The 13,676-nt window shown below is 39.3% G+C and overlaps 1 protein-coding gene across 5 annotated transcripts in view; it reads right to left on the bottom strand.

The window, feature by feature from the left end:
- Window positions 1–9,254, bottom strand: part of ehmt1b (euchromatic histone-lysine N-methyltransferase 1b) — a 35,106-nt gene extending 25,852 nt beyond the window's left edge. Inside the window, exon 1 of one of the 5 annotated variants that reach the window (XM_042394891.1) lies at window positions 9,040–9,254. Coding sequence is in view for 3 of the 5 variants with exons in the window: in XM_042394887.1 (XP_042250821.1) it covers window positions 8,533–8,604 (72 nt within the window). In the remaining 2 variants the exon portion in view is untranslated. Of the gene's footprint in view, window positions 1–2,184; window positions 2,299–7,429; window positions 7,504–8,292; window positions 8,508–8,532; window positions 8,613–9,039 lie in introns of those variants that run through there. The other 4 variants (XM_042394887.1, XM_042394890.1, XM_042394892.1 and 1 more) reach the window with 4 other exon arrangements.
- Window positions 9,255–13,676: the final 4,422 nt, after the last annotated feature.

Genomic DNA, 13,676 nt, shown 5'->3' with positions numbered 1-13,676 from the left:
CAGGAGAACAGAAAGGAGAGGGGGGGAAGGGAGGCAGAGAAGGCTGTCTGCAGATCTCCGCCATTTCGCAACCAGATTGTTTACTGACAGTATGCGGCCATTGCAGCAGTTTTCCACTAGATGGGGAAAGTCTGGAGGCTTGTGGATGGGAATATGGGGGCTGCTGAGAGAAGCTCCAAATGTGAAGCCAAGGCTAAGAGTGCTGATCAGAAGCCTTAAGTAGCACATTAAAAAATGGAAAGATGTTAGAATAGATCAAAGCTTCAGCCAATGGTTCAGAGTTTATATTCAAAGATTGGACTCTCTCCTAATACAGCAAATAAGCTAATTAGAAATACGGTCTTAACAGATTATAACAGATTTTTATACTGCTAATAAAATATTCTGATTGTTCAATCACCATCTTGACTGCCTAGAATCCCTACGACATTATATGAAGCTGGTATGTGACAAGGCCTGGACCTCCACACTGATATGACCTATCTTTAGATCTACTGCAAGAGGCCTGAAAATAAGTCAGAGCCACCTAAATACAAAGCACAAACAACTTACACAATCAGCTGTTAGACTGCCAGTGACAAAATCAAGGTCCCAACACTCCAATGAGATTGAACAATAAAAAAAAAAAGTACACAACTGCACTGCAAACTGCCAAAGTAAAAAAGGATGAATTCCTGATCATCTAAAGCAGTGGTTCCTTATCCTTTTAAATGAAGCAGCGGCTATTTGTGAAGCCTCGTCTGTGAGCTGTGAGCAGTTTGACCACAGAGAGGTCTCTTGTTTTGTTTGAATTATTTTTAGAGGTCTGAGGAGGTGAGACTATGAAGTATGTCACCGGAAAAAGGAAAAGATTGGAGGGAAGTCAGAAAAACACCTGATCTTGTGTTAATTCTTTCATGTTTCTATGTTCTTGCAACCCCTTTCAGTTGTCCCGATCCCGAGGCTGAGAGACACTATTCTAAATGTGGTTCTTGACTTTGCATTTTCTTAAAGCAAAAATGACAAAATACGGGGCTGTGATCACAACGACCCCAGTTTGAGTCCAGCATGCCATCTCTCCTCTCTCTTCTAATTTCCTGTCAGCTTTTTACTTTGCACTATCCAAACAAAGGCAGAAAAGTGACTTAACATATGCCAGTTATTTACCTTCCCAGTGACTCATTATGCAAACTGATGTATCAACACATGTAAGGTCTAACCAGACAGAAAGCAGAACGCTGGTAGACATGGAATCTAACACCACAGCCTGACAGGCAACCTTTAGATTGATAATCACTCAGATAGTCACTGCAGCCATATGTTCCAGTATACTCCTGATCACATAGCTTCAGCTGCAAATACATTTAGTCCCCAGAGACCTCATTATATACTGACCATGAGGGATACACAGAGAGCACAGAGGAAGGATAAAAGAAGAGGTATGAGGAAAAAGACAAGGTTTGTTCTGAGTTTAGAAAATCTACCGTCAGGGTAGATTCCAGATCTTCAGGAGGTCAGACTTTTCTTCCCGTATCAAGGCTGAAATCGTATTTCCTGTTTAGTGATTGCTCTAAATACAGCTGTTGTGCTAATCCATGAGGAGCTCTCTCCCAACAACAGCATCCAACACGGCAGACTCAAATCTCTCTTTGATACAGCAGCACTGCTACCAAAATAAAATAATCATCGAGATCAAGTCCTCGATTTCAGGAATCAAGAGCAATGAGGTGCTGATAAAGCAGCAGCAAGTGTCTCAAGAAGCACATCTTACAAACTGAGAAACCATCTCAACGAGAAGACAGCAAGAGCTCAAATCAATTGATTGTAACTTTAATAGAAAATGGCTAAAAGGAGCATGGAAGCAAGACTGTGCATCTGCTCAGACCATTCAAAAGCAACCAAGGGTGAAGAGTATAAAGCTAACATGTCTTTTCCCTTGTGTGCCTCCAGGAAGCATCATACCTGCTTTCTTCTCATGGCCTCCATTGAGAAGAGGAAGGCGTCAGAGAGGCAGTGTGTGCGTGAGAAAGTGAGAGAGAGAGAGTGTGTGATTGAGAGAGAGAGAGAGAGAGAGTGAGAGAGAGAGAAGGAGAGAGAGAGAGAGGAGAGAGGGAAGGGGGAGGACAGAGAGAGGGAGCGAGCGAGAGAGAATGTGTCGAACAGATTGTTCCTCTTTTCCTTTTCTTTCCCCGCATGCACATTCACCTCGCCGGTCATGTGACCTGGTGGCTCCCTCTGTCGGTCTTCCTCTTCAGAGGGTCTCCACAGAGCATGCTCAGTCAGTTCAAACTGTAGCACCGCTCCATTTCTTTAAACTGGAAGACCTCACTGAAAGTGAAGACATTCATTGGAACAGACCTGCCGTACAAGTCATTTATATACTTTTTTTAAAATCCTGCACATACCCTACACTTCACGCCAACATGTTGATGTCAGTTGTAGTTTTTGGAAAAAAAAGGAGCAAAAATCACTCACTCATCATTTTATTACAAATCTTTGGGTTAGATTGTGTGTGCTTTGTCTTTCTGTTTCTCAATATTGTAATTCTACGACAATCTCCGGTCCAGTTATTGTTGTTCTTGCCTTTCTGCCACATAGCTGGTGTGCCTGCACAGCCACTTGAGGAGCACCTAGGGAAGGAGGAAAGATAGTAGAAGTAGAAGAATGAAAGCCCCAGAAGCAAACTGGATGTCAGCGAGGAGCCTGAGGAGCCAAACTTTTTCCATTTTTCCGACATCAGTCCGCATCCAAAACCTCTCAACAGGAGAATCTTTTGTCTTCACTGAGCCTCAGGTCAATCAAGGCAGCAGCAAAACACAAACCATGCCAGCCAGGCCATGCACCACATATTAAGTCACAGAACAGTCCAAGTTGTCAATGGGGAAAAAGCCTCAAAAACAGTTGCAAAAGCAACAACAAAAGGGCCAGAAGAGATAAACTGAAGCACTATATTACACTACAAACTTCCACAGGAATATAAATGTAGGAAACCAGCTTAGCATAAAGGATCTTTACAAAGGCTTTCTGTTGCCCTCTGGTCTTTGTACTCTATGTGTTCCATTATATATTTGGTCTACATTCTAGTTTATGTATACATTCAATATATTATTTATATTTTCAGTGCTTCTCATTATTATTTTAATAATGTGTCAGTTATTTTCAATCAATTCCTTGTTTTGTCTGACCAACAGTACAGTGCAGAATCCACTGATCAGAGAAAAAACAGGAAATCCTCATATTTGAGGAGGTGGAGCCAGTAAATGTCTGGCATTTTTTTGTTTAATTAATGACTTAAATACATAACTTATTATAAGAGTAATAGAGGTTTGTCATATTCCAAAGGGAAATATGTTGTCTCCTCAGGGGAACTCATTAACATAGGAACGCAGATGTATAGATGTCGGTGGCTTCTCCTGTTTCACAACATAACAATGACAACCTAATCCTGACACACGAGGTCAGGTTTATCAACTTTCAGCAGTCGACGCACGAAAAAAGAACATAAGCACTTCCCTCCAACCATGGCTGAGTTGCAAGAATGTAAAACAAACAAAAAAAAAATCAGACAGATATGCAAGAGAGATAGTAAAGCCAACGGGGTAGTAAAGAAAAATTTACAACACAATATATACAGGAACAGTTCACTATGTGCTATGCAACAAACACAAGACACAAAAAGAGGCCATCCATAAGAAATGACAAAACCTCATCCTGTATATGAGAAAACCTGGAGCCTGTGATGTTATAATGAGAAACTCATTGTAACTACACCATAACAAATTCTTGTGCCCATTTGAGCCCATTAGAGTTAATGTCTATATACACTGTAACCGAGTAGATATGCAACATGATTGTAAAGATTAAAAGTTACACAATGCAGGCCAGATGTCTTACTTAATAGCAACAGGGACAACATACTGAAACAAAGCAGATGACAGACTATCACAAGGCCTTTCCTTTAGCAATGCTAACAGCCACGGTATGCAGCAAGGCTCTCTGAGTATCAGTGTTGGTCTGTCTGTCGCTTTGGTCCAGACTGAAACATTTCCACAAGTAAAGGATGGACTGCCATGACATTTTGCTTAAGACCTTCATGGTCCCCAGAGGATGAAGCCTACTGAAGCCTTTGGTGATCCCCTGACGTTTCCTCTAGCACCACGATGAAGTTAACGTTTTTAGTTTAGTGTGAAACATCTTGACAGCTAACGGATGGATTGCCATCAAGTCTGGTACAGATATTCGTTGTCCCCAAGATAATTAAGCCCTAATGATTTTGGTGATCCTCTAACTTCCCCTCTAGCACCACAGCAGGTACAACATAGTCCAAGCAAACACACAGAGACGAAAGAGAGCATAGATGTGGAAAATAATTACTTTGACTATGGATTTTGATGTCTTGCAATGGGTTTGCAGCCCATTAGCAGCGGGGTCTAAGAACAATGTTGTTATTCCATCTGTCCATCAAACACTTTGGCCGAGAATAAAACCTCAACTACTTTGAAACAGCTTTAGTTTCATTCATGGTCTTCAGAATAGGATTCCTGATCATTTACCTCCATTTGGCAAACACTTTATGACAAAGGTGTCTCAAAGACTTAAGTCCAGATCTCCATAAAATTTCCTTTGGAGATTCATGACACCCAGAGACTAATCTCCAAAATGTCCAATAATCCCAACGCACATCAAAATCTAACAAGTAGATTACCATGAAATTTGCTGAGCACACACTGTGTGGATATACTGTTTCTTTGGTGAACCCCTGACTTTTCTTCTAGTACCACCACAAGGTTGACATTTGTGGTTCAGGGTGTAACACAGGGTGCAAAATTAACTTTTTTGTCCACCAGCCAAATGGCTAATGAATGTTCAAATTTTACCAGCCACTCAATTGATTACCTTTTTTTTTGGCTGGTGAGTGAAGAAAATCTACCAGCCACTTGCATATTTTACCAGCATTTGGCCAGTGGCTGGGGCTAATTTTGTGCTCAGTTGTAATATCTCACCTTTACAACTCTACAAAATCTACAACTATTAATGGTGGCCATGAAATTTACAACAGCTATTTAAGGTTCCTAGAGGCCGCATTCAAACGACTTTGGTGATATTCTGACTGGTCACAGTTACAAGCATAGATGGTAATATATCTACTATACTACTCTACTATAACATCTACTTGATGGATTGGCACAAATTTGGTATAATTGATAGAGATATTCATGGTTCCCAGATGATATATTCTTATGACTTTGATGATCATTTCACTTTGACTCTCTTCTATCACCACCATGAGGTTGACTTTTTTGTTCTTTATTGAAATATCTCGACTGTTACTAACTAGTGGATGGATTGCTATGACATTTGGTACCAACATTCATGGTCCTGGAGGATGAATTATAATAACTCTGATCTCCTGACTTTTCATCTCTGCACAGGGTTTTTTTAAAGCCTGGCACTGTGGGATCAGACAAAATTCAAAACAACAGTGCGGAGCCACTACCATGGCTATAGACTGTAAAACTAGAAACTAACTGGTTTGAACGAATTGTTGTTTGACCACATGTGGCCATTCCTGTTCTCAAATGGCCGCATTGAAGGCAAAGTAAAAAGCCAGCTGTCAGAGGGGGGAGAGGCAATATGCAAGTATGGAGATAACGACAAATTTTCCGGCCATCTCTCCTGCAAGGCACTCATAATGTTGCACTTATTTGTACACACGAAAAGTAGGTGGCTCACTGGTCTGTGGAACCCTTGATGTCTACACTTGTTTTGTCACACCAATAAAAAGTTTTTAAAAAAAGAACAAAAAAACAAGTAGAAAACAGCACATGTGCTGTACAGAAGTTTTAATAAAGAACAGTCCCATTCAGCTTTTCCTGCTCCTGCACAGACTACTCTTCAAAAATATCTTATGTCAACAGATTTTTCCAGTGATCAAGCAATCTGCGTCATATCAACCATACCTGATGAAAAATGGTTTTCTACAGATATATATTTATGTAATTATACACACATTCGCAAAATATGTTTGTTTCATGCTGTTTCAGCAGCACCATCAGAACCTGGGATTCGAGGGAGATGCCTGAGAGTACATGACATCAGCTGGATGGTATCTGTCGCAAGGCCATTTCACCTCAACAATGTACTTTAACCACAGCGCCAAAAGTACTGCTTGACATTCAACCAAGCCTTTTCTCTTGCTGGGTCTTGTGTCTGAATGCACACAGTAACTGAATGCTGAATGAAACACACCCGTACAGGACCAGTGACCAGGAAATTAGAAACACCTGTTTAATGTAATGCAATACTGTACAGGCGCCCTGCACTTACTACTACCTTACCTCAAGCTATAATCTATACCTTTTTACTAAAAACATGTTAGTTATTAGTACAATAAATTATGTAAATGATGTCATTTGCATGGCGCAGTGTTAACAAATAAGGCTGGTACATTTTCTGTGGAAGGACATGCTGTTAATGTGCTGCAACTGCTGTTTGGACAATGCAAATGTAGTCTGTTCAAATAAGAGATACACAGGAGGTGACTCACTCTCCACTTCTTTTGTAATTTCAAGCCTAAAAATCAAAAACATAACATGAACTTTGGCAGCTGGCACACATTTAAACTTTTGCAATGTCTGATTAGAATAAACAGCAGACTTTGTTTATGATGTTAAAGGGTCTGTTCATTATCCAAATCCAAATCATCCAGATATACTATGCCTGGTGCCCAGCCATTAGTGCTGCAAATAATAGTTATTTTCAATGATCTGTTAATTACTTATTATTATATATTATTCTGATTAATCAATGAATCTATTGATCTATAATATGTCCATGAAAAAAGGTAACACTTGCACACTTTACCCCGAGCCTTGAAACATTGTCCAGATTAAACTTTTGTGGCTTGAAGTAAGTGCGCAGGCGTTACTTTTTTTCATTTAAATTGCTTTCTAATAGCCTTGCACCTATACATGATGTGCGTATAATTACTCTCCTTCAGCTCTATGATATGTCCAACCAAGAGTGTGAAACCCATAGATACTACATTTTTATGTCAATCACAGTATTATAGAGCACAGACTAGTTATGCAGGCAATCAGCCATCAATGTCAACAGTTTTCACCGGATCTATTTCTTCGGTCGCTCCTGTTAAAACTGATCACAGTGAGGCCTGTGGATTACAGGAACCCTATTTCTGGAGAGATATGTATCTCAGTCATTTCCCACTGTTTTGCGCACCATGAAATTCCATTCACCTCCACTGTATTGGAGCAGAGCGGAGACATTTCAGAAACAAAAATCTGAAAATATCAGCAGATAAAACTAAAATTATCTGCATGGTCAGATACAACTAGAAGTATGTAGAGAAATGTGTTTTTCTGATTTTGGTGAATAGACCCTTTAAGGCCACCCATTATCTATATGTCAAATGCAAAGCCATATCACTCACGACAACACCATGAATTTCAACGGAAGTGGCTGTGAACCTTTCTCTGCTACTACCCCTCCAGACTCTTTGAACAAGCAGATCTCATCACAACGCTGATGGAGCGACCTCTGCCGAACAACACTGGATCCTTTCTCTCAAAAGAAAGAAGAAAAAGAAACAAAGACTAAAGCTGATACGTGTGCACACTTCTATGCTAGTAAAATCGGTCCATCTTTACTAGTGAAACCTTACTAAAACACAATAATGTAACTTGTTACAGTTAGCCTTAGAGTGCCTTATACCGACTGAAAGCCATGGAAACAACTGCAGATAGCTGACAAAGACAACCACACAACAGGAACATATTACTTGATAAGTGTGATGTGAAGAATAATGATGCAGAGAGCATCAAAGCCGGTTTAATATGTTTACAGTGGGAGGTTGTAAGCAGCCAAGCCAATGCTGCCTTCATTTGACTGCATCAATTATCATGTAGGAGCTAACATACTGTACAGCACGCAGAAGAGAACAATATCAGCCGAGCATTAAGCCGTATTGTTCCATATCACATAGACTCCTGTGTCGTTTAAAGATGTGAACCTCAAGGATCAGTTTTTGTGTCGATTTGAGAAAGTGTGCCTAGTCTGCTAACTAGCACAGCTGCTAGCAGCTAGCTAAACAGCAGTGTATAAATTAGCCACCAGTAAGCCGGTGACAAACAATACAGCTACGTCGTGAATAATGTCGTCTATAAACGCATGCGTGTCCATCTGCGGTTTATTTGGAACCACTAAACCTGGACAGAAGCAGGACAGTGACATGAGCCTGGACCATGAATGACTAAAAACCCCCCGGAGCAGAGCTCACATCCCGCCTGCACAGACCATTCATGTTCCCGGGCGCAGCATCTTCCTGCACATTCAGTTGCCCTCCGTACGGCACAAAAGCAAGGGAGTCCAGGCTGGCAGCAGAGGCAAGTTACGACAAAACCGACGCCTCCACACCGACAATTCTCCCGCTCATTTACGGGGTCACCGGTTGCCGGGGCGCAACACCTTTTCCGAGACGCGGAATACAGCGAGAAAGTGAAACAAGCTGGCCGTAGATTAAGCTCACACACTCACCTCGGTTCCTACCGAAGCCATGGTGCCTGGACGTAAACCCCGCCCACCCGCGATTACGTCACGTTTATACATTTGCAGGCGATGTTAATACCACACCTGAGAGTTGGCTATGATATGACAGTAATAATAATAAATATAGACGATTGTAGCGATTCCGAGGTTCAAGCCAAGACAGACCGTTAGAAGTTAAAAGCTTCAACAGCCTAATTAAAATATCCACCAAGTTTGGCGATGTTTGGACAAACTCATTGATTTATGGCCAAATTTGCACCAGGCCCATGCACGTGTTTGTAACTGGTGGCGCTCCCTACTTAGAGATTTCAAAATAGTTTTACACACGTAGTCCAACATTGTAATGAAACATATTCTGCGAGTTTTGTAATGATTGGACAAACAATTTCTAATTTATAGTCTGATTTGTATTATGCCACGCTCATTTTTTGCATTTGTAGCGCCCTCTAGTGGTTGATTTGAATGAAACTTTCAGGGTGTGCTGCAGGTACTTACGTGGACATATCCTGCAAGTCCTGTGATAATTGGTCCAATGGTTGTTGATTTTGGTCTATTTATGTGCTGAGCCAAGCCTTTTTGAAGTTCATCGGTCAATATCTTGAAAACTAAATAAGATATCAACAAGATTTATGAAACTTTTGATAATGATCCACAGAAATGTTGTTGGTAAGTGGACCTACAGTTTAGGAGATGTCAAAAATGTGTTTTTAAAAAAAATCAAAATGGCGGAAAATCTATCAAGGCACAAATGGGCGTGGCTTATATGGATAGATTTGTCTGATCCCACGGAATCCAGGAAAAAAAGAATTTTGTATGTGAGACTTAGTGTTCAAAAGTTATAGGCCAAAACTCGGTGTTAGCGCCACCATTAGGCCGATTGGGGTCATATTTCTTAAGCAGCACTTGCACAAAACTTCCAATCAAAGGGCAAAATCTCATGGCTCTTGCATTCACCAGCTCACAGGAATTTGTGAAAACATTTCTGAAGAAACATAATAATAAACTTGACCCTTTGGGCTTGAACCCCTAATAATAATAACTGTGATAATTGTAATAATGTACTCTATTTAGTTACTTCTGTGACTTTGCTGTCATACTTTGATTAATGAACAGACCAAACCTCTATTTGTCCACTTTAATATTATACTATTAATATTATATTTCTCCAGTAATAATCCTTAGATATTATATAAGCATACAGACTATGTGATAACAGAAAATATTGCAATTAGAAAATACAGAGGACAGCACAATAAGTAGCCTAACTAAAGCATTCAAACATACTGACTCAAATAGTACATCTAATACATAAAGGTGCTGCAGTCATCCTTTCAAGATTTAAAGGTACAATCCATTATCCAAATGCAAACAGAATTGTTGCCCCACCACCAAATTCAAAACACAAGACTGGAATATGCCATCCTACATTATCTGACAGATCTTTCAATCCAAGGATAACTGATGCTCTGTTGTTGTAAATATTATTAGTATGACAATATTGGTGTTATCACAACTGAACCTTGTCTTGCATTTGGTGTTCCAGTTCATCCCAAAGGTGTTGGGTGGGTCAGCCGATTTCTTCCACACTAAACTGAAAAAAATCTTTATGGACCACACATTATGCTTGGTGGCATTATTATGTTGAACCACTGTTTATTCTAAATGCTATAGAATTAAGATTTCTTTTCATTGTCATTCATGATAAAAAGCGCCAGACCAGAAGAAAACAGGTCTATTTCACCGTTGATGCAATGAAGGAGAAGGTTAACTATATACAGAAACTTGCATCATATATTCCCAGTGTAGTCCTGAATAAAGATTCTGATTTCACCACAAAAAAACAAAAACAAACAAAACAAACAAAACAAAAAAAACATAATCATCCAACCACATCAAGGGTAAGAAAAGACAAACACACAAGTTTTGTCTTACACTTTTGGGGTGAAGAACCTGTCAGACATGGTGCTTACCCAACCTGAGAAGAATGTTTTCACCAAGGGGCGAAACTGGTAACCACGCTGTCTGCCAGTGGTAGATTTCATCACAGCCACAGACTTAACCATCAGGAACAACAATTTAAACAGAAACAGGGGCAGAACAGCTTAGAATAAAAGTATCAGCCGGCTTCTCCAGTGCAATGACCCCTTCTTCACCAGGAAAGCAGTGAGGACTGTAATATCACCATCTTCAGAATCAGGTTTATTCGCTGAGTAGCAAGTACAAGGAATTCAGAGTGGTCTGAATGTCAACAGAAAGTGCAATAAACATGAACATTAAACAAAGATTACAAAGATTATTAGATTAGACAAAGATATTAGATTACGCACTACTCAGTGACACTATGTATGAAGCACTGAAGAAAGATCCCACCGATGGGTTTAAGAAGAAGGTCACAAACTATCTACAACAGTTGGAAAAAGTACAAAGCCATTAACCTTTCACTATATCTCTGTCCTCACCCCCTGAGAAGCCACTTCATGCATGTATGGAATCCCCAAGACACACAAGGAGGGAGCCCCACAGAACCCATCATCAGGAACAATTTCAGCTCATTTGGTTGGTAACACTGCACACCACATCCAAACTCCAAGGACTCTGTCAGAACGATTCAAGAACTAAAACCTGACCATGGTGTCCAACAGGATGGCCTTCTTGGACTGTTCAGTGCACATTGAAGAGGACAGAAGCTGATATGTAAATTTACAGAAAACCGATCACTCTTTGACTTTCACCACCCACTGCAACACAAGTGAGGGGATATCAGACCCCTCCACCACTGGGCTGAGAATGTTCCTACAAGTACTGAGGCGTAAGAGAAGCAGCACAAACCCCTCGAGGAAGCCCTTAAAAAGCTTGTGGCTACCCAAACTGAACCTTCGTCAAAACAATAAAATGATCCAGTAAGAACACCACAATGACAGACAGAGAAGAAAATAAGAACAGACTCAAGAACATCACTCTATCACTCTCTATGTGGCTGGCTGAAAAACTCAGGAGGATCTTCCACAAACTCCTAAGCAACCTTCCTCAAGAGTTGTTTTGATCAGGAGTGTAGGCTACAGTAGCTGCTACAGGTAGCAGCTAACTAGCTAATTAACAGGTTTTCACTGGTGATGTAATCAGTAGCAACTAAGTACATTTACTCAAGTACCACACATAGAATTTTAAGGTATTTGAGCTTTTTATTTTTTACTTTAACCATTTACTCCATTTCATTGCAGAAGTACATACTTTTACTAAATCTGACAGCTATAGTTAAATTAGTTATGGTTACTTCACAGATTAAGATTTACAAAAGAAATTACAAGTTTGCAAAATATGATGCACTTCACTTATAGTGGAGAATATGCATTGTGATGTGGCAACTTTTAAGTACTCTACTTTAAAAGTGACATTAATTATTGGCTACCATTCATGTAAAAAAGAGTATTAATCCAAACTAATACTGACCAATAATACTAAATGAATACCAAAATAGATAACCAACCAATGATTGAATGATAAAAATTAACAGTAGCGAAGCAAAAATTGGAGAAAGAACTACAAACTGTTTTTGATTCTGATCGGTGGGAGAACACTCATATTGGACTAGAATAACAGCTTCATATGCCTGGAAGATACAGATACAGTATTTTGTTATGCCAGATAAATCTACTAAATATAATTCATCTGCATCATAAAGTGTTGGAGAGAATGTGGAGAAGTCTAGTCCTACTTTACCTGTATAATTTGGTCCTGTGAAGTGTTAAAATCACAGTGGATTTGTGTTAAAAGGTAAAATTTCGAAAAGTCTAGTATAATGAGATGGAAATGGAGTAAATTAAAAACAAGGAGGAAATTACTTTTTGAAACAGGATGAAACATGATGGGCTAAATGGCTGTGCTATGTAAAACTGAAATCATGGATATAATGGATGAAATTAGGTACATGCAGATGGGTGGATCCATTAATATGTATATTTGTACAGTATAAGTCAAAAGTTTGGACACACTTTCTCATTCAAGTGAAAGGAAAGGTGTGTCCAAACTTTTGACTAATACTGTATGTGCATATGTGTGTTTATTTGGTTTGTATACATACATAAGAATGTACACAAATATTTTTTATGTATTTCTGCAGTGAAAAAGATCTATTAATGTAAAGGCTTACTGGGCCTCTCTGCATTAAGGACACACCTTTCTTTCCATCACTTCTGTTTTATTACAATGATTTTAATTTTTGTTGTTACAGATCAGCTGTGCACCAACAACTGTAAAGTTTAAAACAAACAAACAAACAGAAAAAAAACATGATTAATGACAATTGGTGACAAGTATTTTCAAAAATGAGCAATAATTGTGGTAAAAATGACAATATTGTAACAATTTCAGTTGAATTACACTGTAACACTTCATATGTAACATTAAGCAGATTGATAACGGTTTAAGTTCCATGTTTTAGTTATTTGAGTCATTGACTTAAGTCATTAACATATAACACTGTTTATGCCTGAGATGCAGCTAACCTCAACAAAGCATCCCTCTGCAACCTTTACTGTTTCCTTTGATCGTGTCTGTATTAAACCACCAGATGTCCTCCTTGGCTTAGTCCCCCCCACCCCCCATACCAGTTATTCTCTCCACCTGTTTGATTCTTCTTTTCACCTGTGTTTATACCTACTTACTTGTTTTAATTTCTCTATCTTTTACCTCAGTTCTTGGTATTATGACTGGAATTAAATGAACCTGTTTAAACCAACAAATGTCCTGGGTCTGACTCAAACAGGGGACATGGTCAGCATGCTTAAGCCCTACACCACCAGAACACCTCCAATTCTACTTTAATGGTTTGCTCCCCAGAACCATTGGTAAAAAAAGAGGTATATTACATCACACAGAAATACATTATCTACATTTCAGAGGGGAAATATTTACTCCACTACATTTATTGAACTGACTTTCAATAAATCCTGATCAAAACAACTCTTGAGGAAGGTTGCATGGGAGTTTGTGGAAGATCCTCCTGAGTTTTTCAGAAGACAGATATGTTACATATACAAAAATTATGGTTATTTTATAAAATATGATGTATTGTTATGGATTTAAATTGGTCCTACATTGACCAACTACAACATGAAAGTATTGCTCATACA

The sequence above is a fragment of the Thunnus maccoyii genome, chromosome 19, assembly GCF_910596095.1.
Source record: "Thunnus maccoyii chromosome 19, fThuMac1.1, whole genome shotgun sequence".
In the NCBI taxonomy this organism is placed as follows: Eukaryota; Metazoa; Chordata; class Actinopteri; order Scombriformes; family Scombridae; genus Thunnus; species Thunnus maccoyii.
This window is presented reverse-complemented; position numbering and strand designations above follow the sequence as displayed.